The sequence below is a fragment of the Spinacia oleracea genome, chromosome 3 (assembly GCF_020520425.1).
Source record: "Spinacia oleracea cultivar Varoflay chromosome 3, BTI_SOV_V1, whole genome shotgun sequence".
Classification (NCBI taxonomy): Eukaryota; Viridiplantae; Streptophyta; class Magnoliopsida; order Caryophyllales; family Amaranthaceae; genus Spinacia; species Spinacia oleracea.
This window is the reverse complement of record NC_079489.1, coordinates 64,962,743-64,986,409: the sequence shown is the minus strand read 5'-3', so window position 1 is coordinate 64,986,409 and position 23,667 is coordinate 64,962,743. Positions and strand designations below refer to the sequence as shown.

The 23,667-nt window shown below is 35.1% G+C and overlaps 2 protein-coding genes across 5 annotated transcripts; both read left to right on the top strand.

The window, feature by feature from the left end:
- Positions 1-56: 56 nt before the first annotated feature.
- Positions 57-6,135, top strand: LOC110783558 (protein FAR-RED ELONGATED HYPOCOTYL 3). 3 transcript variants are annotated; one of them, XM_021987906.2, is made up of 8 exons: positions 57-285; positions 2,230-4,427; positions 4,543-4,599; positions 4,737-4,808; positions 4,890-4,958; positions 5,047-5,112; positions 5,581-5,631; positions 5,725-6,135. In XM_021987906.2, the coding sequence occupies exons 2-8, from the start codon at positions 2,259-2,261 to the stop codon at positions 5,785-5,787; spliced, it is 2,547 nt and encodes an 848-aa protein (XP_021843598.1). In that variant the 5' UTR covers positions 57-285; positions 2,230-2,258; the 3' UTR covers positions 5,788-6,135. The 3 variants fall into 3 exon arrangements, with proteins under 3 accessions (XP_021843598.1, XP_021843599.1, XP_021843597.1); XM_021987907.2 differs by lacking the exon at positions 57-285 and adding an exon at positions 308-2,132; XM_021987905.2 differs by lacking the exon at positions 57-285 and having other exon boundaries at positions 308-4,427.
- An 8,040-nt stretch (positions 6,136-14,175) lies between these two features.
- Positions 14,176-21,692, top strand: LOC110783557 (protein SUPPRESSOR OF FRI 4). Of its 2 annotated transcripts, XM_021987904.2 has the most exons (7): positions 14,176-14,663; positions 16,484-16,584; positions 17,785-17,902; positions 19,493-19,887; positions 20,160-20,311; positions 20,428-20,481; positions 21,179-21,692. In XM_021987904.2, the coding sequence occupies exons 1-7, from the start codon at positions 14,470-14,472 to the stop codon at positions 21,248-21,250; spliced, it is 1,086 nt and encodes a 361-aa protein (XP_021843596.1). In that variant the 5' UTR covers positions 14,176-14,469; the 3' UTR covers positions 21,251-21,692. The 2 variants fall into 2 exon arrangements, with proteins under 2 accessions (XP_021843596.1, XP_021843594.1); XM_021987902.2 differs by having other exon boundaries at positions 14,206-14,663; positions 20,428-21,692.
- The last annotated feature ends 1,975 nt before the right edge of the window (positions 21,693-23,667 follow it).

The following is a 23,667-nucleotide window of genomic DNA, read 5'->3' as shown; positions in this document are numbered from 1 at the left end:
CCGGCCGCGAGTAAACGTTATTTAAGACCTTTTGCAAAACAAATGAGAAGAGAGCTAAAGTTTCCGTCCACAAACACCGCTGCCACGCGCGATTCACTCATTTTCCAAAAAACTCAGAGAACACATCAAGTAAAGGAGCGTGTATGAAAAACCCTGGAAAACCAACAACATCAAAAAAAGCTTTCAAGGAAAATTTTGGAATATCAACCTCCTTCTCTCTCCTCCACTCGCTTCCATCCCTCGCGTGACTCAGTTGCAGAGATCACTCGCTCTTTAATTTTAGAGGTACTCTTTCTATAATTCCCCCCCCCCCTCCTCATCTCTTCTATTAACTCGATCTCTCCCTCTTTCTCTCTCCTCCTCCCTATTTTTATAATTTGGAACCTAATCTCCCTGTTTGCTCTCTAATTGCGTAACGTTCTAAATTCATTTGTTTCTGATTATGATGATGATGATTTCTATTTGAGGAATTGTATCGATTTTTCAGATTAGGTTTAGGGTTTGTTGAATTTGTGGTTTAGTGGGAGATTGTGATTTGATTTGATTTGTTTGATGATCATAATTTAAGGAAATTGTTGAACAAAGTCTCACCTAAATATTGATTTTTGTTCATAATTTGATGTTTGCATTGTTATTAAATGATTATTTGGTGGATAATTGAAGAAAATGGTTTGGGAGTTGGGTGTATCTTTTTTCCTGAATTGAAGCTATTACCACTTTATGAGCAAACTGTTCAACTGATCAAAGTGAAATTAGCTATAATGTGTGAGGATAATATGGCAGTGATGAACTTAGATGAGAGTCGCACTCAAATCTCAGTTACCACACCGGAGCTTTTAACTAGCTAAACTAGTTGGCAACCACATTAGACAAAAAAAAATGGTGATTAAACTAACTAATCTTAAACACCAGACTTATCATTACTATTGCAATAAAACTTGAACACATACTTACCAGGATGAGGGAAACTTGTTATGCTTGTGTTTTACAGCAAGATCGTTTAAAAGTGGTTTTGATAGGAGGAATTCTGTCGATTTCGATAGATAAAATTGTTGTGCAGCGAATTAGCAATAACCCTAGTTAATAATAACGGAGAAGAAACTATCGATAAACGCATATCTATGTGCTGTCTTGAATGTGTTGGTGCATGTATGAGCTTTTATTTGTTCATGGAGTCTTCATTTTGTTAGCACAGTGTACTTTTGTCAATTCTGTGTAAGCATGTGGATTATGGAGCACCTTCTATTCTGAGGAGCTTCCCTTTATACCTGCTAATTGCATTTGATAGTCGTCAATGGTTCCTGCTTGATTCATTTTAGCTGAATATGGCCTTTCCATTGTCATTTTCTGGGTGGACTACTGACTGTTGATTTTCACCTTGCTGTTTTTATCCACTGATATTAAGTAAGGGATTCCGTATGTGTAGAATATCCTATATATGGTGATCAGAGGGATCCTTCAAATTTTATTTGGGTGCCATAGCAACTTTTTCTTCCTAATTGATGAATTTTGAATTATGTGTTAATTATGAACTGTGCTTACCAACCTGTTGTGATCTGCAAGCTTTCGTGGCTGTGTTAACCTGCTAAGAGAATTGTAGATTATCGTGCAGGGTGCTTTATGTTCATTTGATTTCACTTGTCTTATCTGATCTTATTTTGAACTTACCCGAACTTATCTGAACAACTGAACTTATTAAAACTTATCAGAACTTGTTTAGTTATAAATTGTACTTGGGTAGCTCTTATGTTTCCTGATGTTACCTGAACTAATATTTCCTGAAAAAGTAGAAATAAGTGGAAATTTGGTGAACAAAACAGAGCTTAAGTACCTTTTGGAAACTCATACAATGTGTTTGAATGAGAGAATTTCAAGCTGTGAAGGGGGAGGGAAAGTTATACATCCATTTTCTCTGATTTAGTTATGTATTGGTGGAAGACAAGGGAAGGGGAGTGAAATGAAGAGACCCAGATTCCTCTCCCTTTTAGTAAATCAAAGCTCATATCTTCCTCTGTCCCCCCCCCCCCCCCCCCCCCTTCCCCCTTCCTCTCCCCTTCCATCATTGTTATATAAACACACCGTTGGTGTTGGGAGCTCTTGCACCATTTTTCATGGAGTATAGTTAGAGCAGGGTATTTACTCTTTCTTTCTCACCCCTCATCCGTCAGCATTTAGCCTGACAAGTTGGACCTGGTTTTGCCTTGTACTTATTGATATAATTTCTGGAAGGTATTGGAAGCAGTTTGCCAGTTGCCATCATGGATATAGATCTTAGGTTGCCATCCGGGGAAGAGGATCTGCAAGATGAAGATCAAACCACTGATAGTAATATGTTGGACAGATATGCCAAACTAGACAGCAGTGGAGATGCAGAGACTACTCTAACTGTTGCAGAGGTGCATGCTGAAGAGGAACTAGCTCTGGGTTCTACCACATCGGATCTGGCTGAATATAAGGAAGATGTTAATCTAGAGCCTCTACATGGTATGGAATTTGTATCTCATCAGGAAGCATATGCTTTTTATCAGGAGTATGCCAGGTCTATGGGATTTAACACAGCCATTCAAAATAGTCGTCGTTCAAAAACATCAAGAGAGTTTATAGATGCAAAGTTTGCATGCTCTAGGTATGGAACCAAGAGAGAATATGACAAAGGTAATCGGCCCCGTATCCGACAATGTAATAAGCAAGAACCTGAAAGTGCTACTGGCCGTCGATCTTGTGGAAAGACAAACTGCAAAGCTAGCATGCATGTGAAAAGGAGGCCAGATGGCAGGTGGGTGATACACAGTTTTATTAAGGAGCACAACCATGAACTCTTACCTGCTCAAGCTGTCAGTGAGCAAACGAGAAAGATGTATGCTGCAATGGCTAGAAACTATGCCGAATATAAAAATGTGGTTGGTTTAAAGAATGACTCAAAGATCCCCTTTGATAAAAATCGTAATTTGTTACTAGACGCAGGGGATGCTAAGCTGTTGCTTGAATTTTTTACACAGATGCAAACTGTGAATTCTAACTTCTTTTATGCTGTAGATCTAAGTGATGATTTGCGATTGAAGAGTTTGTTATGGATTGATGCTAAAAGTAGGCATGACTACGTGAATTTCAACGACGTCGTATCCTTTGATACAGCCTACATCAGAAACAAGTATAAAATGCCTCTTGCCCTTTTGGTTGGTGTCAATCAACACTATCAGTTCATGCTTCTTGGATGTGCTATAGTTTCTGATGAAAGCACAGCTACATATTCATGGATACTGCAAACTTGGTTAAAAGCAATGGGTGGGCAAGCTCCCAAAGTGATTATTACTGATCAAGACGATGCTATTAAATCAGCTGTTTCTGAAGTTTTTCCAATTACTCGGCATTGCTTTCATTTGTGGCATATCCTGGGCAAGGTTTCAGAGAATCTCGGTCACATCATTAAAAAGCATGAGAATTTTATGGCAAAATTTGACAAATGCATCTACAGGTCATGGGGTGATGAAGAGTTTGAGAAGAGGTGGCAGAAGCTTGTTGTAAGATTTGAACTTAATAAAGATGATGAGTGGATTCAGTCACTTTATGAAGAACGTAAGCTGTGGGTTCCAGCGTTCATGAAGGATTGCTTTTTCGCTGGCATGTCAGCTATTCAGCGGTCTGATAGTGTTAATTCTTATTTTGATAAATATGTACATAAAAAAACTGCAGTGCCAGACTTTCTAAAGCAATATGACACTATCACTCAAGATAGGTATGAAGAAGAAGCTAGAGCAGACTCTGATACATGGAATAAACAGCCAGCATTAAAATCTCCATCTCCTTTCGAGAAGCACATGTCAACCTTATATACACATGCGATGTTTAGGAAATTTCAAGTTGAGGTTTTGGGTGCAGTCGCCTGTCATCCCAAGAGAGAAAGACAAGAAGACCTGATCACTACTTTCAAAGTTCAAGATTTTGAAAAGAATCAAGACTTTTTGGTTACTTGGAATGAAATGAAATCAGAAGTTTCTTGCATATGCCATTTGTTTGAATACAAAGGTTTTCTTTGTAGACATACAATGATTGTTCTCCAAATATGTGGACTTTCCATGATTCCATCCCAATACATATTGAAGCGATGGACAAAAGATGCCAAGGAGAGGCATTTGATTGGAGATGGGACTGAACAAGTACTGTCTAGAGTCCAACGGTATAATGACTTGTGTAATCGAGCAATCAAATTGGGTGAAGAAGGATCATTATCCCAAGAAAGTTACAATCTCGCCCTCCGTGCTCTAGATGAAGCATTCACCAATTGCATTGGTGTGAATAACTCTTGCAAGACACTTGTGGAAGTTGGTACATCAGCTACTCATGGGCTTCTCAGCATTGAGGATGGCAGTCCTAGTAGAAGCTTTAGCAAGACCGCAAAAAAGAAGAATCCGACCAAAAAACGGAAGGTATATTTGGTTTGTTATCTTTTGTAAGATGATACTATTATATAGTGGTTACTGGTTAGTTGTTTGTTTCTGCTATCTGTTTCTCGTGCTAAGGTTGATGTGTTTTGTGTAACAGATGAACACAGAAACGGAGGCTATGGCTATTGGGTCGCAAGACGGCTTGCAACAAATGGTGTGGTCCTTACACTTAAGATTTTTCTAATTTTCTTACAAGTGGATAGCCTTAAGTGACTTTTACTTGGATGTGATGACGTAGAGTAATAAACATATTCTATTATGTATGTTCTAAGTGGTTTCTGGCACTTGCAGGATAAGCTAGGCTCCAGACCAGTAACAACTCTTGATGGATTCTATGGCACACAACAGGGTGTGCAAGGAATGGTAAGAAATGTTATGTTATCAGAATTTTTTATATTCTTGACAGATGGTTTACTTTTGCCTTTTTATTCTTGGTTCTTGCAGGTGCAACTGAACTTGATGGCTCCAACACGTGACAATTACTATGGAAATCCACCAGCGATTCAAGGACTCGTAAGTCATCCTGCGCAATTATGATATTCCATTTGTTCCCAGTGCCTGATTGGACAAGATGATAATGTGTCTTTTGCTTTTCTTCCAGGGACAATTGAACTCAATAGCACCTAGCCATGAGGGTTATTTTGGTCAACAAACCATGCATGGACTGGTACGTTTGAAACTGTCAGTTTATATAGTGGTAACTGTCACTTCATTTTTAATGGTGTTGAGAGTACTTGGGTACACCTGATTATTGTTTTTTGTTGCGTAAATGTTGTGGAAAGCAGCAACACGTTCTTATCTTTTTGCTATAAAGGTTGTGTTCCTGCTGAAGGCAAGCCTATCTTCTTCTTCTTCTTCTTCTTCTTCCAAGCCTTAGTCCCAAAATGATTGGGGTCGGCTAACAGGAACTATTCGGTTCATGTCCAGAAGATGTGACTATGTTTTACGCTGGCCGCCACAAACCTACCGCAACAAAAACCTATTATTCAATAAATTTCTGCAGAATTTTAATGTCATGGGTTCAAGTGTAGGGTCAATGTCTATCATGCTAGTAAATAGGTCCTGTATTCCGCTACATGCTCATAAAAGTTATATCACCTTTCAATATTTGAACATTGAGATCTGGTTTGTGCAGGGGCAGATGGATTTTTTTAGGGGACCAACTGGTTTCTCGTATGGAATACGGGTTAGTTCATCTGTATGATATAAGTATCAGAAGGTAGTATATTGCATAAATGGTGGTTTAGTTTACGGTTGTTGTTGTTGTTGTTCTATGCAGGAAGAGGCCAATGTCAATGTGAGGCCTGCGCAATTGCATGAAGATGGAGCTAGACATTCTTAAAAGACACCCATTAACCCCAACCGTTGAAAATGGTACGTTCTGTAGATTGGAGCGTGAAGGGGCTTGTTGAGACGATTGCATTGCTTTAATTTCATGTAAAAGTAAACTTGGGGTTCAGCAATTACTGATGTCGTGCTAGGATTAGTTTTAATGTGTACAAGTGTATAACCTGTTGTATAATTATTACAAGTTTAATTCACAGCCTATTTGAAATCAGGTTAGAGTGTGTTTTTCTGTTGCTGTTATTTCCTTTGTAAAGGTGGATCAGATTGCAGATTGCTCCATTCAGCAGTTTTACAGTCATAGTGTATCAAGTATAAAACAATTAGCACTCCTTGAGTGAGGACACATTGTTGTTACACTTGCTCTCAATTTTTTCAGGTTTTGTACATATTGAAATATACTTCGTACTCTAATACGGAAAAGTGTCATACTGAGTATTATGGAGTAACTTTTAGACAGTTTAATACTACCTAGTTTACATGGGAATTCATTCATAGATGCTCTCTGAAACGCCACAAACCGAAGTCGATTCCAATTCCAGTTCAAGTGTAGTTGCATACAAATCATTAAGTGAAGTCGGATTATATGACAGTTTAAATAAGTTCCAAGGAGTGATTGTTTTTTGGGTTTTACGAAAACAACTGTTTGTTATTTGACCACACATATTGAACCGCTCAGCCATCTGTCCTACACAATTATTATGGCTCATAAACTCAAGAATTAGCGAGCCATTCTTATTTGACCACCAGTCGAAATTGTTTGTGGACTCCAAACATCTAGAGCAGCTGAACCTAATATAAGATACTACATCCGTTTTTTATTTCACTCTTATCATTGAGACGGACACATTTGTTATTTTGCCAATGCATCATCTCACTCTTAAATATCTACTTCGTATAATTTTGTACTTATAAGAATTATATAAAATTTGGATTATGAAAATATGTATTGTGATAAATCAAACAACGTTTTACATAATAACGTTTAATTATTATGTATTGGTAATAAATTCAAGTAAAACTTAGTACATGAATAGTGTCAAATTCAAAATGATGCGAGTAAAAACTCACAGTAACAATTATTCCGTACAACCCAAAATTTATAAGGACTTGGGCACCTGGCCATGGATGAAGTAATTGCCAATAGAAATGTTGGCCTACATAGCATATAAAGTCGAGATCATCTCTATTATACAAGTGAAGAGCTGAGGTTATTTTAGTAAATCCACTTTTAGTGTCCCCCTTGGATCACTAAACTACCCTCTACATACAAATAATTAAATTCAATTACAAAAGGTAATAATGAGAAGACGAATCATCTATTACTATTTACTAAAAGAGACACCAGGAATGACACGTGTTATCTCCTGGTGCAATCCTTAGTATTTTCCTTTTTTAAATTTTTTTATTAAATAATAAATAACTATAAAATCGAATATAAAATTGTTAAAAAAATAGGTAAAATTTAGTTTACGAATGATTGTTTACAAAAAATAACGGATGAAATTTCATATAGCATAAAAAAAATTAAATTCTCTAAAAAATAGAATAAAAGATAATATAAAGAAATCTAAAAATAATGTGTAGTTGGGGTACCTAAATTTTAGGAGAAAAAAAAATATCAATTAGATATTATTGAGATAAATACGTGAGTAAGTATTCAAATTTTAGCTTCCAAAAATATAGGAAACAACATCAGCCAATATATTTAGATTAAGTAAACAGCCAAATCGTAAAAAAAAAAATGAATTACTATATACTAAAAGAGACATCATGAATGACACGTGTCATCTCCTGGTGCATTCTTAGTATTTTCCTTTTTTAAATTCTTTTTTATTAAATAATAAATAACTATAAAATCGAATATAAAATTGTTAAAAAAATAGGTAAAATTCAGTTTACGAATGATTGTTTACAAAAAATAACGGATGAAATTTTATATAGCATAAATAAAATTAAATTCCCTAAAAAGTAGAATAAAAAATAATAAAAAGAAATCTAAAAATAATGTGTAGCTGGGGTACCTAAATTTTAGGAGAAAAAAAAATATCAATTAGATATTGTTGAGATAAATACGTGAATAAGCATTCAAATAATAAGTATTCAAATTTTAGCTTCCAAAAATATAGGAAACCACATCAGCCAATATATTTAGATTAAGTAAACAGCCAAACCGTATAAAAAATGAATACAATATGTTCAGATTACAAAAACAACCAATACAATACGGATGGCTATAAAAAAAATACCGTAAAAAAGACGAATACAATATGTTCAAATTACTTAAACAACTCACAAAATACTGATGGCAGTGGGTAACAAATTAACAAATAAAATTACAAAACAAAAATATTCCCCAAGTTACCTACTTTGTAGGTAACAAATAAAAAATATATTCTACAAAACAGAAAATTTCTTAAGTTCGCTGCAAAATAGGAATGCATAGAAAAAGATAACATAAATATCTTTGAAAAGATTACGTACAAAAAGCATTTAAGAATAAAAAATAGGTAGAAGTTAGAGATATATAATTAGGCGTGCAACAAAAAATATAAAATACTCCCTGCTTATCCAATAATCCCTAGAATCTAGAATAATCACAAAGAATTAGGGTTACACCTAATTCAACCAGCCATAATCAGCAGTATATATACTCCCTACTGATCCAACAAATATTATCAAGCAACATTATAAACGTCATTTGTGAGAGAGAAAAAATGGCACAAAATTTAAGTCTCATACTGAGTATTAATCCATCCATAGAAAACGTAACGATACAAGGGTTATCCGACTATGGACAGTTCCTGCCTTCAATAATCCGAGTGAAACGTATACTATTGAAATGGTTTTACTAGATGCAGAGGTAATTCCATCATTCATACTGTGCTATATTCAATGTTAATATCGTGAAATAATATGTTGCAAACTATTTCTTTATGTTACTTTTTATTATATACTAGGGAGGCAAGATTCAAACTTCCTTCCTGCTAACCCCTTTACCGTCCATGTCAACAAGAAAACCGGTTTAATTTTTTTATAAAATCTACAATAAACCGCTATCTTAAATAGCGGCTTATAAAACCGCGCGGTTTTGTTTTAAAACAAACCGACATTTGAGTTAGCGGTTTATACCATAGAACCGCCCATTCAAATGGCGGTTTGTTTTATAACAAAACCACCATTTCAATTGGCGGTTCTAAGTTGAACCGGGAAAAAAAGTACTTTTTTTCTTCCATGCTCACGTGGAAGGTATGGAGGGAAATAAGTTAGAAAGTGACGTATTTTGAGAATTATTGGATCTTTAAGCAATATTGAAGGAAATCGCTCAATAATATATCCATATTTTAGTATAAAAAATTAAAATTGTTTCATATTCATGTATATATTCATGTTATTAGTAGATATATTGTTCTAGAACATCTCAAATTAATAATTAAACGAAGTATTTGAAAAGTGGAACATTAGTGGTACGGAAATTAGATGGATATGAATTATTTTTTAACAAAAATATGTATAACATGTCAATAATTTTGGATTACCGTGCATTGCACGGGTCCTATACTAGTAATATACTAAAAGAGGGGAAATCAATGTGGTGATGACAAATGTCACTCATTGATTGATCTCTCTTTTAATTTTAAAAAATAATTAAATTAGAGAGGATATTAGTGATTGCCATTATAAAACTTAAAGATTTTCTGAATATTCCATTCTTAAAGATTCATATATTATGATAAATATTCTTTCCTAAACCTATAAAAATTGATTATATTGTTATTTAATTAAAAAATATTTATGTCACTATATTATTTTGACTTAGCTATGTAAAATATATGGACATATATTTATGCACGTAATCAGAAGCTTAAGTAATTATTGCAGGAATATTTCGATTATCTACACTATTATATACCACGTAAAAAATTATGGAAATTAACTTGCATAAAATGCTAATATGTTACTTGGTTACTTAAGCTGTAAAATTGAAAATTACAATATTGGCGAACAATTATTTTATTAATGCCGTTTATTATATATAATAAGATAAAACAATAGTCTCCAATATAATTAATATAAGTGATACGAGTGCAATAACCGAATTATGTCATAGTCATATATACATAGTAGATTTTTGGTGTAGTATTCGTATATGGTGAATTATGATTGCAAAGAATAAAATGCTAATATGTTACTTGGTTACTTAAGCTGTGAAATTGAAAATTACAATATTGGCGAACAATTATTTTATTAATGTCGTTTATCATATATAATAAGATAAAACAATAGTCTCCAATATAATTAATATAAGTGATATGAGTGCAATAACCGAATTATGTCATAGTCATATATATATATATATACACAGTAGATTTTGGGTGTAGTATTCGTATATGGTGAATTATGATCAATGTTAATCATCTACTATTAACCATCTAAACATGCATATTTAGGGCATTTATATGCGTAAATTTGCAATCATGACATTCATTGCCAATAGTATGTGTAATTAAGATCTTTTGTTTACATAAGCTAAGTGTGTAATTAATATCAAACTATATAAAAAGTAAAATATTTCCTAAAATGATAATTCATATTGCCGTGAATAATCATGATCATCTTAAAGTATTCGCACAACTATTTTCTAAAATTTGCTTAGCTTTCCCATATGACTATCTAAAGATATTTGAATTACCAAATACTACTTAGCTTTGTATGACTATCTACACCATTTACCAATATCACCCAGTATTGACCTCTATTCTATAAGGGAAGATGAGATGATTTGGTGTCCATGTAAAAAGATTAAAATGCACCCATTAAGTTACTAATTAAACTACATAACCTCTATTATAAATAAGAAAATGACTTAAATCAAGAAAACAAATAAGCATGTCGACAATATAAAGAGGAAAATAACAATAAAACTTACAAAAACCCCCCTATAAAAAAATTAGAGTAATATCAGATGTTGAAATTAAATTCTTTGATTGATTTTGTCATTTAGTATACCATACATTAAAGCATAGAAGATGCCATTAAAATCTTAGCTCAAAAAGCAATGTACAATCAAAAATCAACACAAATTCATGAAAATAAGGGGATAAAAATAATTTTCATTTTTTTATTCCTTTCGAATTCTACTAAATTTTTTATGTATTTAATTTAATTCAAACTTCTTTTATTTCATCTCAATTTGCACTTATTAATTTGTTGACAAAAGTTGATAAAACTAATACGTATTACATTTTTTTAATTCAAAAACATGGTAAAACTAATTATTTAAGAGTCAAAATCACAGTGTAAATAGTAAAGGAAATAAAGTACTTAGTTTATCCCTCAAATTCTGCAATTTAGAACCAACAATAAATTTCAAAGGACATGCAATCTGTCACAAAACCAAAAATGCAAGAACCTAACATGTATGGACTCAAGTAAATTTTGAATTGACTATTAATTGCAATTGAATGTGAATGAAGCTAATTAAGAAAATAGTTGATTATAAATTTTATTCAATAAAATTTCAATTTCAAACAAAATCATATTGTTAAGGAGTAATTATTTATTTAAGGAATAGACTTAAATTAAGAAAAGTAAATAAGTTTAATTGAAAATTTAGAAAAATAACAAATTAAGGAAATGATCAATAAAAACAACTTATGATAAAATTTTCTAAAAAAAAAGATTAAAATTAATGTTGAGATTCCTCTCAAATCAAAACAATTGGTCAAAATTGTTAGGCCGGCAAAAAATGGTGGTGGTATTATAATAAAATTATTATATTATTAATAAGTTTGCACAACATAAATATTTTGAATATGTTATGTAAATGATTGCAATATGTTATGCATGCATCACAGTTTATGATCGCGCGAGTTTGGTTTTAGGTTGGGCCGATGACGAAGATAGACATAGATGATTGACTAATATTGACTAATAAATAGAGATTTTGTGTTGATGAGCGGGTTTGAGGATATCATCTACCCTACCTTGGAGATGGAGCGAGTTTAAATTTCTTGGATTTGAATACACTCACTAAATCCTAACCATGTATGTCACTATTTAAATAATTTTATCAACACAATCAATTTTAATACCCCGTACTAACCTTATGTCAATATATTCAAAAGTTAGCTGAAAAATAAAGTAAATTATCTACAGAATACAGGGATGTTAAATTGTTTGCGGATTCATCTCACGGCCGAGCAGGGATGGAGGAAAGTTTGGTGGGTGATGTGGTTAAAAAATGTATGATCCAACGCGGGTGATGAAGCGGTGATGGATTTTAGATTGGACCTGCCTTCCTTGATTATCCTTCATCTAATTCATTATAAATATATCAACATTTTTTTACACTCCTTTTATTCCAATTTAATCGCCGCACTTTCTTTTTTCGACCGTCAATTTAATTTTCATACTTCTCTTATGGCATGAACTCACTGATATATTACATCTCTCTTCTCACTATCAAAATTTAAGGCCTCACTTATTCTCTCATTCACTTCAACTACTTTTGTGTTTAAATATAATAGATAAACCAAAATCTACTTATCATATAAAACTCTGTGAAAACTTAATGTGGCGATTAAATTGGGAGGGATAGGATACTATCCTATACATTATGTAGTATAACGTTTTGTTTATTTACTCAATTACTCTAATTAATCTGATAACCGAATTGTTGAATTCTCTAGAAAAAAGATTTAAAATTCAAAACACTCTTACCGAAAAAAATAGGTGAGTCTAGGGGAGGGTTTGAGGTGGATGTGGATACACTGGTAGGTGTTGGAGCAGAGAGGAATTTTATTTTTTACCCCTCGAGACGAGGATGGGGAGGGGTGACTATCGTTTCTATCACTGGTTGTGGCGGGGATGGGGATGAAATATTTTAGACGGGTACGATGTAAAGGTCGCGCCCCGTCTCAACGTCATCTCTAGAAAAATAAAGTAAATGGTGGAGTTATGTGTTAAGGTCGGATAATGAGGCAGATGAGACGAGTATTAAGGTAGATATAACTATCGAAAGGAATGGTGGATTAAAATAAATTTAATTTTGATAGAGGTGATGAATGATGACGAATATAATTTTGTCCCTGTATCCTTTTTTGTTTTATTTTTTTTAATAAATAAGACGAAAAATAGGTTAACAAAAAAGTTATCCATCATTAATTTTAATTAGCAGAATATCTATGACCTCTATTATGATGATTATTATCTACCACTATAGTTTAAATTCATATAAATTTATATTTAGATTACAAACCGTGCATCGCACGGGTACTATACTAGTAAAGTTTCTAATCAAATGCTACTGTTAGTAGTGGTAGTACGTTCTACTAGAGGAGCTTTACTCAAAAAAAAGTACTACTAGAGGAGTTGATTTGGAGCTGCGGTCTATTTTCGGGTCAGACCGGAGGCACAGAATCGGGTATAATTTAGTAGACCGGATGTCGTTTCTTTATGTCATTTTAAGTATCAACTCAATACTAACGGATTATGTAAAATAATAAACACACACAATCAAGAAACAACCAATATTAAAATAAAATAAAAAACTAAGCATAGAAGGCTTACCATTTCTAAAAATAATCTTTTATTTTCAATTAGCTCATATTGTATTTCAAACAAAAGATAAATGTTTACATTTTTGCAGCCTAAGTGACGCAAATGGGTCATGAAAAAAATATTCTCAATTTGGATACATAGTTTTTTTGTGCGTGTTATGGAGTACTTCTTTATCTAGAACATTATTATATTATTGGTTATCTGTTGCAAATCGATTCGACTCAAAAGTGCACACGTTGCGGACAATATAATAAAAACAAGTGAAATACTATTTTTTAGTTTTATTTTATTTATTTGGTATTACATTGTTAAACTATTTCGATATTTACTACATAGATAATGTCTATCTTTTCTCTAGAAAAACCTTGAGAAATATTTTAGTATGGCAAATTTATTTTCTATTTACATTCGCACGATCGCGTGCATATAAGACTGTTCCAACCTATGTCAAAGGGTAGCTTATACTCCATCCGTCCCTTAATACTCGCACCGGTTTGACCGGTGCGGAGTTTAAGACATTTAAATTGACTTAATAATTTAATGGGTGTTAGTTGATAATGAGGTATTTTTTTAATATAGTTAGTGGGAAATGGGTAAGAGGTGGAGAGTGATGAGTGGGGGTGTGAATTTTTAAATAATTTTTTGTAGGGAATAGGGGTGTAGGTGGGGTTAGTAAGTAAGTGTGAGAAATAATATAATATTGGTATAAAATTCCATTTATAGAAGCAGTGCAAGTATTAAGGGACGACCCGAAAAGGAAAGCGGTACGAGTATTAAGGGACGGAGGGAATAAATACAGATGACGAGTTACGTTGTACTGGGACGGGCCGAACCTCATATGATCAAAACCCAAAATTCTACATAAAAACTAAACCGAAGTTTATTCACACACGCTCTCCTCCTACCTTTCTCCTCTCCCCTAAATTGAGGTTTTTCTTGTAGCACCAGAAAACTGCATCATCTCCACGAATTCGATCGATTCAATTTCGTTTCAATTCAATTTTCTATATTTCTTCAATTTCATCGATTTCATTCAATTGAAGAAACAAACAATAAAAAGGGAGCAATTGTTTCTGTGTTTTGATTTTTTTTTTGGGAAGTAATTTGAGCAGAATCAATGGGGAAGAAGAAGAAGAGACCAGTTGAAAAGGTATTCTGCTACTACTGCGACAGAGAATTTGACGATGAGAAGATATTGTTACAACATCAGAAAGCTAAGCATTTTAAATGCCATGTTTGTAACAAGAAACTCTCCACTGCTAGTGGGATGGTCATCCATGTCCTTCAAGTTCATAAGGAGAACGTCACCAAGTATATTTTCTCGCTCCTCCTCTTTTTCTTGAAATAATAATTATTCATGTCTTCTTTCTAGATGTTTTTGCATTGTTTAGGTTTCGCCTTTCGTTGTTTACACTAGATCTTTATACCCTAAGACTTACTTACTAGGTTTATTCTAGCACACTGTAGCTTTTCGCGGTCGCACCACTTGATTTTTAACCAAGCTGCGGCTCGGACTAGGTTGAATTACCATTGGGGTACTTGGGGAAATACTGAGTATATATTACTACAGGGATTGATTTGGGAGCTTTGTTTTGAAGGGAATTTCAATTTTTGTACTTTTTAATAGTGGTAATCTATGGGAGAGGGTAACAATTTGCGTATTAGGGTTTAATTATATGCTTTAACTGGATGTCAATGAGAATTCTTAACTTGAAAACTGAAAATCATGGTCTTTTTAGGCAGTTAACACATTGGATCAGAAGACTCAAAACTGATTGGATTTAGCTATGTTACCGTATACCAAGTAGGCATTAGCCTCAGCGGCATCCATGTTACTGTCTTTGCCAGCACCCCACTTATAAATGAGGGAGTTGGGGAGAATGTTGGTTTGACAACGATTCATAGGTTGACTTCAACTTTAGTGGGGCCAAAAGTTTGTGGATTTTGTGGATTTGGAGGATCGAATTAGTTAACTGCAATATGTGTGGCATTTCCACCGATGCTTGGCAGTATGGTAGGTTGATCGTGGAGTTATTGGAAATGGGTTGGCAGGTTCTGGGAACAAATATTGAAGTCTGATTCTAAATCTGATGCATCAAATCTGGTGTATGCTTCTTGCTGTAGGTTTAAGAATGTAGAAATTAAAAGGAGATTGTAGTTCATTAATTAAGAGCATGCTTGTGTGAATGTCTAGGGTAGTGCAACTCCACCAGCAAGTTGGTGATTCTTTGTATTACTCTCTTCTTCCACTTAAACGGTTATCATGATAGTTGGTGATTCTGAATTTCTGATTACTAATAAAGAAATGGCTATATCATGGACTTGTATATTGATCATCTCATATTATGTAAAATTGTTCTTTCTTCACTACTTACTTCGATTTATGATCTTGGCATTTTTACTTAGCACCGTCCGTAGCTGATTTTTTTTGGTTATGGCTTCAACAAGCTCGAATTATTAAGGGCCGTGTGGGAGGCAGCAGATGTATTACTGTTCCATTCCATTAACACCGAATATTCTGTCCCTTTTGTATTCAGAGTGTGAACATGCACAAATGTTGTAGTGTTAATATAGTATGAAGTTAGGGATGTTGTAAAAGCTTAGGAAATCCTGAGATACTTTGATTTGACAAAAAATCACTTTTTCTCTAGAAAGCTTACATTCACGGCCTATTTGTTAGTTGGTAATAAGTGGTGGTATGAGAATGGATTCAAATCTATGCAAGGAAACTATCTTAGCTAATGCCCATGGTAATATAAACCCATCTCCAACCATATGTTTTCCTTCATAAATTTCAATTACCAACCAATATCCCCCCTTTTAATTGGTTATAAAATTTTATTACTAAAAGAGATTTTGGGGTGAATTGACATAGTACCTCCCAAAAGGGCTGTCAAGGTTTTGAGCTTTGCCTGTTTGTGAAAGCATATTGAGGTGAAGCATCGAGCATAGATCCAAGTTGTTCATTGCTTATATTTTTCAGAATACCTTGTCTACTCTATGCATGGACAGTAGCCCAGTATGGTTTTTAGTTTGGTGTATGTCTGATGCGTGTACAGGCGGACGCCTGTTTTTATCATTGGTATCATGTTAAACACTTTACATATTATTTCATTTTTGTGTTTGTGTAGGGTGCCGAATGCAAAACCTGAAAGGGAAGCAACCGACATTGATATATATGGAATGCAAGGGATTCCGCCTGATGTTTTGGCTGCTCATTATGGGGAACAAGGTATTGTCTTCTATTTTTGCTTGCCTTTGTTTTTCTCTAGAAAGTGTGTGAAAACTACAACTAGATACCCAGATCTTGTATTTGCCAAAAGTGAGCATATGTTCAAGTTGTAAAATGCACAAGTATACTTCATATCATTGACACTTTCTGAATGTGTTAAAGTAGGCATCTTGATGGTCTTCACTTAAATGTGATACTTAGAAGATTCTATAAAATAATGTTGTTTTATTTAATTAATGTTCATCCTTATGGAATTGCAAGATCCTGTAGCTAAAATATTACTTGTAACTAGTCGCGGCGGTAAGTTTGTCTAACTTGTAAGTCAGCCAATCAAACAGCTCATTGTGTTTGATTGTATCAGCTGTGAACTTGCAGGAGTGTTGTCCCTATTGCATTGATAACGAGTGGAGTGTGTTTGGCATGTGAGAGAGGAAGGGAGTGATTTTGCTTGGCAAGAACTGCCTATTATTTTTATTCCCATAAGAACGTGATCATAGAAGTTTTAGTAAGCATTACAACACGAAGTTCGGTGAAGGACACTGGATACTTGCAACATTTCCTGTCAAATAAGGTCACTCTGATTGTCTTATAATTAAATCCTAAATGGTAAAAAATAGTGTTACTTTATACTGAAAATAGGAACCAAGTAATCAATGACCTTAGTAAATAGAAACTAGGAAGAGGAACTGATTTGCAACACTGGGTAAATATTGTGGTGTTGTGTGTTTGACAAGTATGCCAGTCAATAGAATTATGCATTAAATAGTAAAATAGAGACAAAGAAAAATTATATGGCCTAGCATGGAGGTCGAAGTTGTATTATTGTTCAACTGTTATAGATTTTCCTCGATGTAGCGAGTGAATAATTGACAGGGCCGAGAGAGAGGATCAAGAATGGGATAGTATATGGAGGAAAGCTTGCAGTTTGAAGAGCAGGAATTGGAGCTTTCCATTTGTCTTGCTTGTCTGTGTGAAGACACCGGATACATTGTGTATGCCAGTGAACAAATATGAAACCTGCAGCAAGTTGTTTTTTGTGCAATAGAAGGAATATCATCATGGCTTCTAATTGTTTCATGATTTATTCTCTTTTTTGTTGTCATGATAAACATGTAATAATAATTGATTTACTTCGTCTGTTGTTTGTGCAGTTTTGTCAAGTAATTTTATTTTTTAACTTTTTTTTGCATCCCCTTGCAGAGGAGGATACACCTTCAAAATCTGCAAAAGTTGATGTTCCTGGTACAAATATTGTTGGTGGTATGATGCCAGGCGGTTTTGCACCACCTGGAACTTATGGAGTTATGCAGCGGCCCATGTGTGTTCTTAACTTCTCTTTTTCAGTTTCATATTTCTCACTCAATTTTTATAGTTAATTTCACAAGGGGTTGTTGGCTTGTTGCCTATGGAATGTGCATGTACTGTTTCCCAGCCCCCCAAGAAAAACCGCTCCCAATCTTTATAGATACCTTCTTGGCCCAGTTGTGGACTGTGGGGGAGGAGAGAAAGTTTGTTAACAGGAAGTAGAGGAGAGTGAATTGAGGCACTGATGGGAACCTGAAAAATGCTTCATGTTGTATGCAAATTTTGGCAATGTGGACATGGGGGCGCTTGAGAACTGAGACAAGTGATGGAGATGTTTGAGTAGCTCAGCTGAGAGATACATTAGGGAGTTTGTTAGAGGTCTGTTTTAAGGCTGCAAGTCATCAATGACCCATCCCCAGAAACCCGAGAGATTTCATAGTGGCCTTGATGGCTGCCTAAGCAGCAGTGAGACGGTGATGGGGCTTCAGCAGGTTGGAAGGGAAAGAAAGAGAGGCAAGGGTTGGAGGAAGAGTGAGAGCAGGTTAGGTATTGACCTTATAATTTGTAGTTGAATTGGGTGAGTTGTGATGGACATGTTTAACGTTGTAACAATCACGATTGTAGGCTATTAATCTTATGCTTCCAAGTCTATTCTAGTGGTTCAAATAAAAAGACATTTTATATCTTACAGGAAGAACTTTTCATTAAGCACCTTTCCTAAACACATTATATGGCAAAATTTTGGAATGCTGATGCCCTACGTTTCCATCCCCAGGCCTGTTGAATGCTGAACATATTCGTCTTTTTGGTGGGATGTGGCCGTGTGGGGGGGGGGGGGGGGGCAACATACTTTGGTGCTACCTGAAATCCCTGTTGGTCGTGTCATGGTCATTTAATGAATGCTGAACATATTCGTCTTTTTGGTGGGGGGGGGGGGGGGGGGGGAGAGCCAACATACTTTGGTGCTACCTGAAATCCCTGTTAGTCGTGTCATGGTCAGTATAAAAATTATGACAAAAAAGATGGTTACTGAATGACTCATTGGTTTACAGTCTATGTAAAGGGCTTTGCTACCTTAATCTGTTCAAGTCATCTTGAAATTTAACTTGGTGAATCTAATATTCCACGTGTGACTTTGGATTTTACTTCCTCTGCGCCAAAAGCTTATCCACCTTGAAATTCTTTGACCCTTAGTCACTTGTATGTGAATTTTAAGGTGGACAATCCTTGTTTTTTTTGGTGGGGTGGACGTCATGTCAAATGTTTGTGATTCTTCCTAACTTTTATTTGTAAGTCCCACTTTAGGCTGTGTCTATGACTCAAATTATGCTTGCTGCTTACAGCCCTACATAAGGGTAAGGGTTCAAACTTCAGACATCTAGATTATATCTCTGTATCCTGCCTTACGAAATGACCCTTGTGCTAGGATCTGGGTTGTTGTCTTAGTGTGATGTCTTAATTTTTGTTTGATAGCTCTAGATTTTGCCTTTCTTTTGCTGATTCTATTGTCTTGGCATGCATTTCTCTTTCAAACTGCTGAGTCCTACTGGGCATGCTTATGCTGATTCCAATTTTCTTCTGTCTATGTAATCGTTGGAGGCAGGTACAACCCAGCTGTTCCAGGACCCCATGGTTGGCAAGTCCCTCGTCCACCTGCGTGGTATCCTCCACCTCCAGGTATGTCAATGCCACCAGCAGTTTCAGCACCTCAAGCGGCTTCCGTTCCCCCACAGCAGCCTCTTTTTCCCGTTCAAAGCATTGCCCCACCCTTGTCTTCTGCTGTAGCTCCTGTATCCCAACCTCCTTATCCACCTGGCGTCCATTCCTCTCCAGCTCCTATCCCTGTTTCACAACCTCTGTTTCCTGTAGGAGCTGCCGCAACCATGGCAAATCAAATTATGCCTGCAGGCATCTTACCAGACATGAAAGCTTCTGCCGCCGCATATTCTAGTGTACACCCTAATATGGTAAACAGTTACCATTTACCAAATGGCCCAGGTACATATCTTGGTCTTTCAGTATTTTGGGGACTTTGTCTCATCGAGCTCTATGCATCCTCCAACATTTGTGTTATTTTCCCCTGTATTTGGGATAGCTATAAGAGTAGCGTAATAAGCTAATTAGCAATGGATTACAGGGAAACCTGGTTGTTTCTTCTTTTGATTGAGATGCTAAATTCATCACATGTGAGACTTTTTAGGTTTGAACTTTGTTTTTAGTCGTACTAAAATACAATTAAGTTCCTCTTTGCTCATTTTTTGGGAATACAGGAGCAGCTAATAATTCACATTCATATGCGTCTGGCCCAAATACTGGTGGTCCCTCAATTGGCCCACCTCCTGTGATCGCTAATAAAGCGCCAGTTAACCAGCCAGCCGGTAATGAAGTTTATTTGGTGTGGGAGGACGAGGCCATGTCAATGGTAGGTTTCTTATCCTGGAATGCTTGACCTGGTTGTTCAACTTTTGTGCAAATTGTTTTTAACTATCTGGAACTTATATTATAGTGTCTTTATGACTGCTTTGTAAATTTTTACAGGAAGAGCGAAGGGCATCGTTGCCAAAGCATCAGGTGCATGACGAAACCAGCCAGGTAAGTTGGAACTACCCTGATCTTTACCATGCTCTTCTGAAATTTCAATCTGCTCTTCTTTTTTTAATGGTTATCTGGGACATGATACAAGTATACAACTCTTCCCTATGTATTTGACAAAAAGGTAACATTTTTGTTCCATTGTAATCTTGACTTATATTTTATGGACGGACATAGTGAGATCAAGTTTGAAATTGAAAGTGCTTCTGATCACAAATGTGAAATATCATAACTTTTTTATGCCAATAGCTTCGACTTAGCACTTTTTCTAAGTGCCACTATCCAGTTTCCACGGAAATTCTGCTGCTTTTGTGGGCATCAAAAAGGTCCAAGTAGGTATTTAATTTGTGTTTTACTATTGATTGGTTAGTTTTGCAAAGCTGTTCAAGGTTTGGACCAGCCTTCCACTTTAAAAGTGTATTTTTATAGTTGAAAATTTAAATTTGCTACCTGGTAATAATTTCCCCCATGCATGACTGCGAAGTGTGGGGTTTTAAGTGGAAGGCGAGCTTGCCAACAGGCTTTTGCCATTTGTAGCGTTTCTTATTACTTCGTATCTTGTATGACTTTGCAGTTCTTTCCAGGTCAGCTTCTGTCTAATTTTGGTTATCATTGTATTGTGTAGAAGCTTATCCTAATTCTAAAGCATTTGCGGGCAAGAGTTTTAAGTTTGTTTTTTTTTTGGGGGGATTTTCAGATGAATTCCATTGATGCTGCCATTGATAGAAGAATATCTGAGAGCAGACTTGCGGGTAGAATGGCTTTCTAGGCATGCACAAAAGAAGTAACAACAAAATTTACCTTGATACACCATTTTGTGGAGCCCTTGTTTCGAGTGGGATTGAGATAGCAAGTGATTGGCGCTTCCCATTGAACATGCTGCGGAGTTTGACATCTTCTGCACAAAACTGGTCTGATTCTCAAATTTTCTGGAGTTGCCAAACCTGTGTAACAATCCAAAAGTTCTCTTTTTGCTGGAATTGTGCCTATAGATTAGCAGGATTGCATACTAGTAGTCTCTTTAGGTGAAGCACTCATTGAGTGTAATATTATCTGATTATTACAACTAGTCATTTATTTAGAATCTCATTTATCTGACAATGACAATTTTTAAGTCCAAATATCACTTGTTAAACCTCGGCGGCCTGCTTGATTTTAGAGGCATCAGCTGAAGAAACCGGATTTCATCTATAGAGCTTCTGGTAAAACAACTGCTGTGTTTTTCTTCTTCGTTTTCTTTCGAGTTAAAAAGACTTTTCTATTATTTGATGGTTATGTATGTACCTTGTATTAGGCTGAAATGTTTTGAATGTCTTCCTGTTTTAGGGTGCCGTAATCTTATAGCATTTCTTTCCCTACTTGTATACATTGTAATCAATGTTGACCTTGTGTCAAACAAGTTGGAAAAAGATACTAGGTTTTTATCCCTACTTGGGTTTTTTTAGTTATACCACACGGAGTAATTGACGTGTTGAACTATTCACTAGGGGTGTTAATGAGCCGAGACCGAGCCTTTATAGGCTTGGCTCGAGCTCGAAACTCGTGAGTGCTCGAGCTCGAAACTCGTCGAGCATGGGAAATTGGGCTCGAGCTCGAGCTAGAAACATTAAAACCGAACTCGGTTCGGCTCGAAACTCGATAGGCTCGTTGAGGCTCACTCGAAATTAATTATCAAATGTTTAATTAAGAAACATGTTTATCAATTTCTTCATGTTTTGTATGTTAAAAGTAAATAACTATTAAACTTAAGTATGCAAAAAAATATTTTATAAAAATTAATACATATATTAAAAAGAACTCGAGCTTGTTCACGAGCTTTCGAGTCGAGCCATTGATACAGCTTGGCTTGTTAAGTTCTTGCGAAGCCGATCTTGAAACGAGTCTACTCGAGCCGAGCTTTGACCAAGCTTTGTTGAGCCGGGTATCGAGTAGTTTGCGAGCAGGCTCGGCTCGTTAACATCAATTCCATCCTTCGCTTTTACCATTTTTAGATATAGGTTCAATATGTAGGATCTTGTTTCATTCACATCCTTGTATATTTTCATGATATTAACTTTTTTATGATTTTTATTTATCAATGATTAAAGTTATTAATTAATAATCAAAGTGTGCATTGATAAATGATCCAATTTTAAGGAGTATTGTACAACTTAAGTGGATCGAAGAAGTGAAAACTGAAAAGAATGTAGAACAAACGATGTAATCGGTTTTGACCTAGTGTCGAACAAGATGAGAATTTTATACTCCCTATGAGAATGAAAATTTATAATACAAAATCTGTAAGTGATTATTTATTCGATTTATCCTCAAATTATTGGGAGAGGTTTACAAGGAATTTTCACGATCCAGGGTGAGCAAATAAGTGTGTACTCGGTTTCAAAACTTGAAACACCTAAATTGGTTATGAGTTTGAAACTGGTTTACGTTCTGAATTCATTTTGATTGTATACCTGGTCTTGCTCCCCCCCCTAGTATGATTCATCTTGCAAGACCTTCGTAATACAAGATATTCAATGTTCCAAAATATAAGTCAATTCTTGAGAAGTTGGTATCCATCATTTTTTTTTTGGTAACTAAAATTAAGTCTGAAAAATCATAAGATGTATACAAAAGAGATTTGAAACTTTCAAATATATAACAAGTCGAATCAAACAAAAGTCCTTTTCAGCAAAACTACGATCATTGCACGTCGAACATCCTTTATGCCCTCTTTCACATCGATATTTGATACAACCTTCAACGAGTGGGTCTTTCGGTATGTTACAGTTTTGAAATTGAATTAAATCAAATTCAGTTTATGATAAACGTAAAACTGACCTTTGTCGCGACACTACACAAATCTTCATCGACGAAGCAATTTTTCCTGCGAAATAAAACTCTTCTCTCATACACAATCAATCTACTATCTTAAACATGAGAAAAAAGTTCCCTTAACGGAGAAGAAAAACCCTGTCTTTCGAGGGAGAAAAGTTCCTCATCCAAGGAGAAAACATTATTATAACCCTAATAAACAAACAAAATAAAAGAAAAATCAACGGAAAAAAATATTGAGGCTTTCCACCAAAAAATTCTATGAAATCCCCTTAAAAAACGTTAATGGAGACTGAGGTTTGAGACAGAGGAGAGAGGAAAACATTGTGGAGTACAATATCCATCTAAAATGTATAAAATGTCCTTACTTTTTAT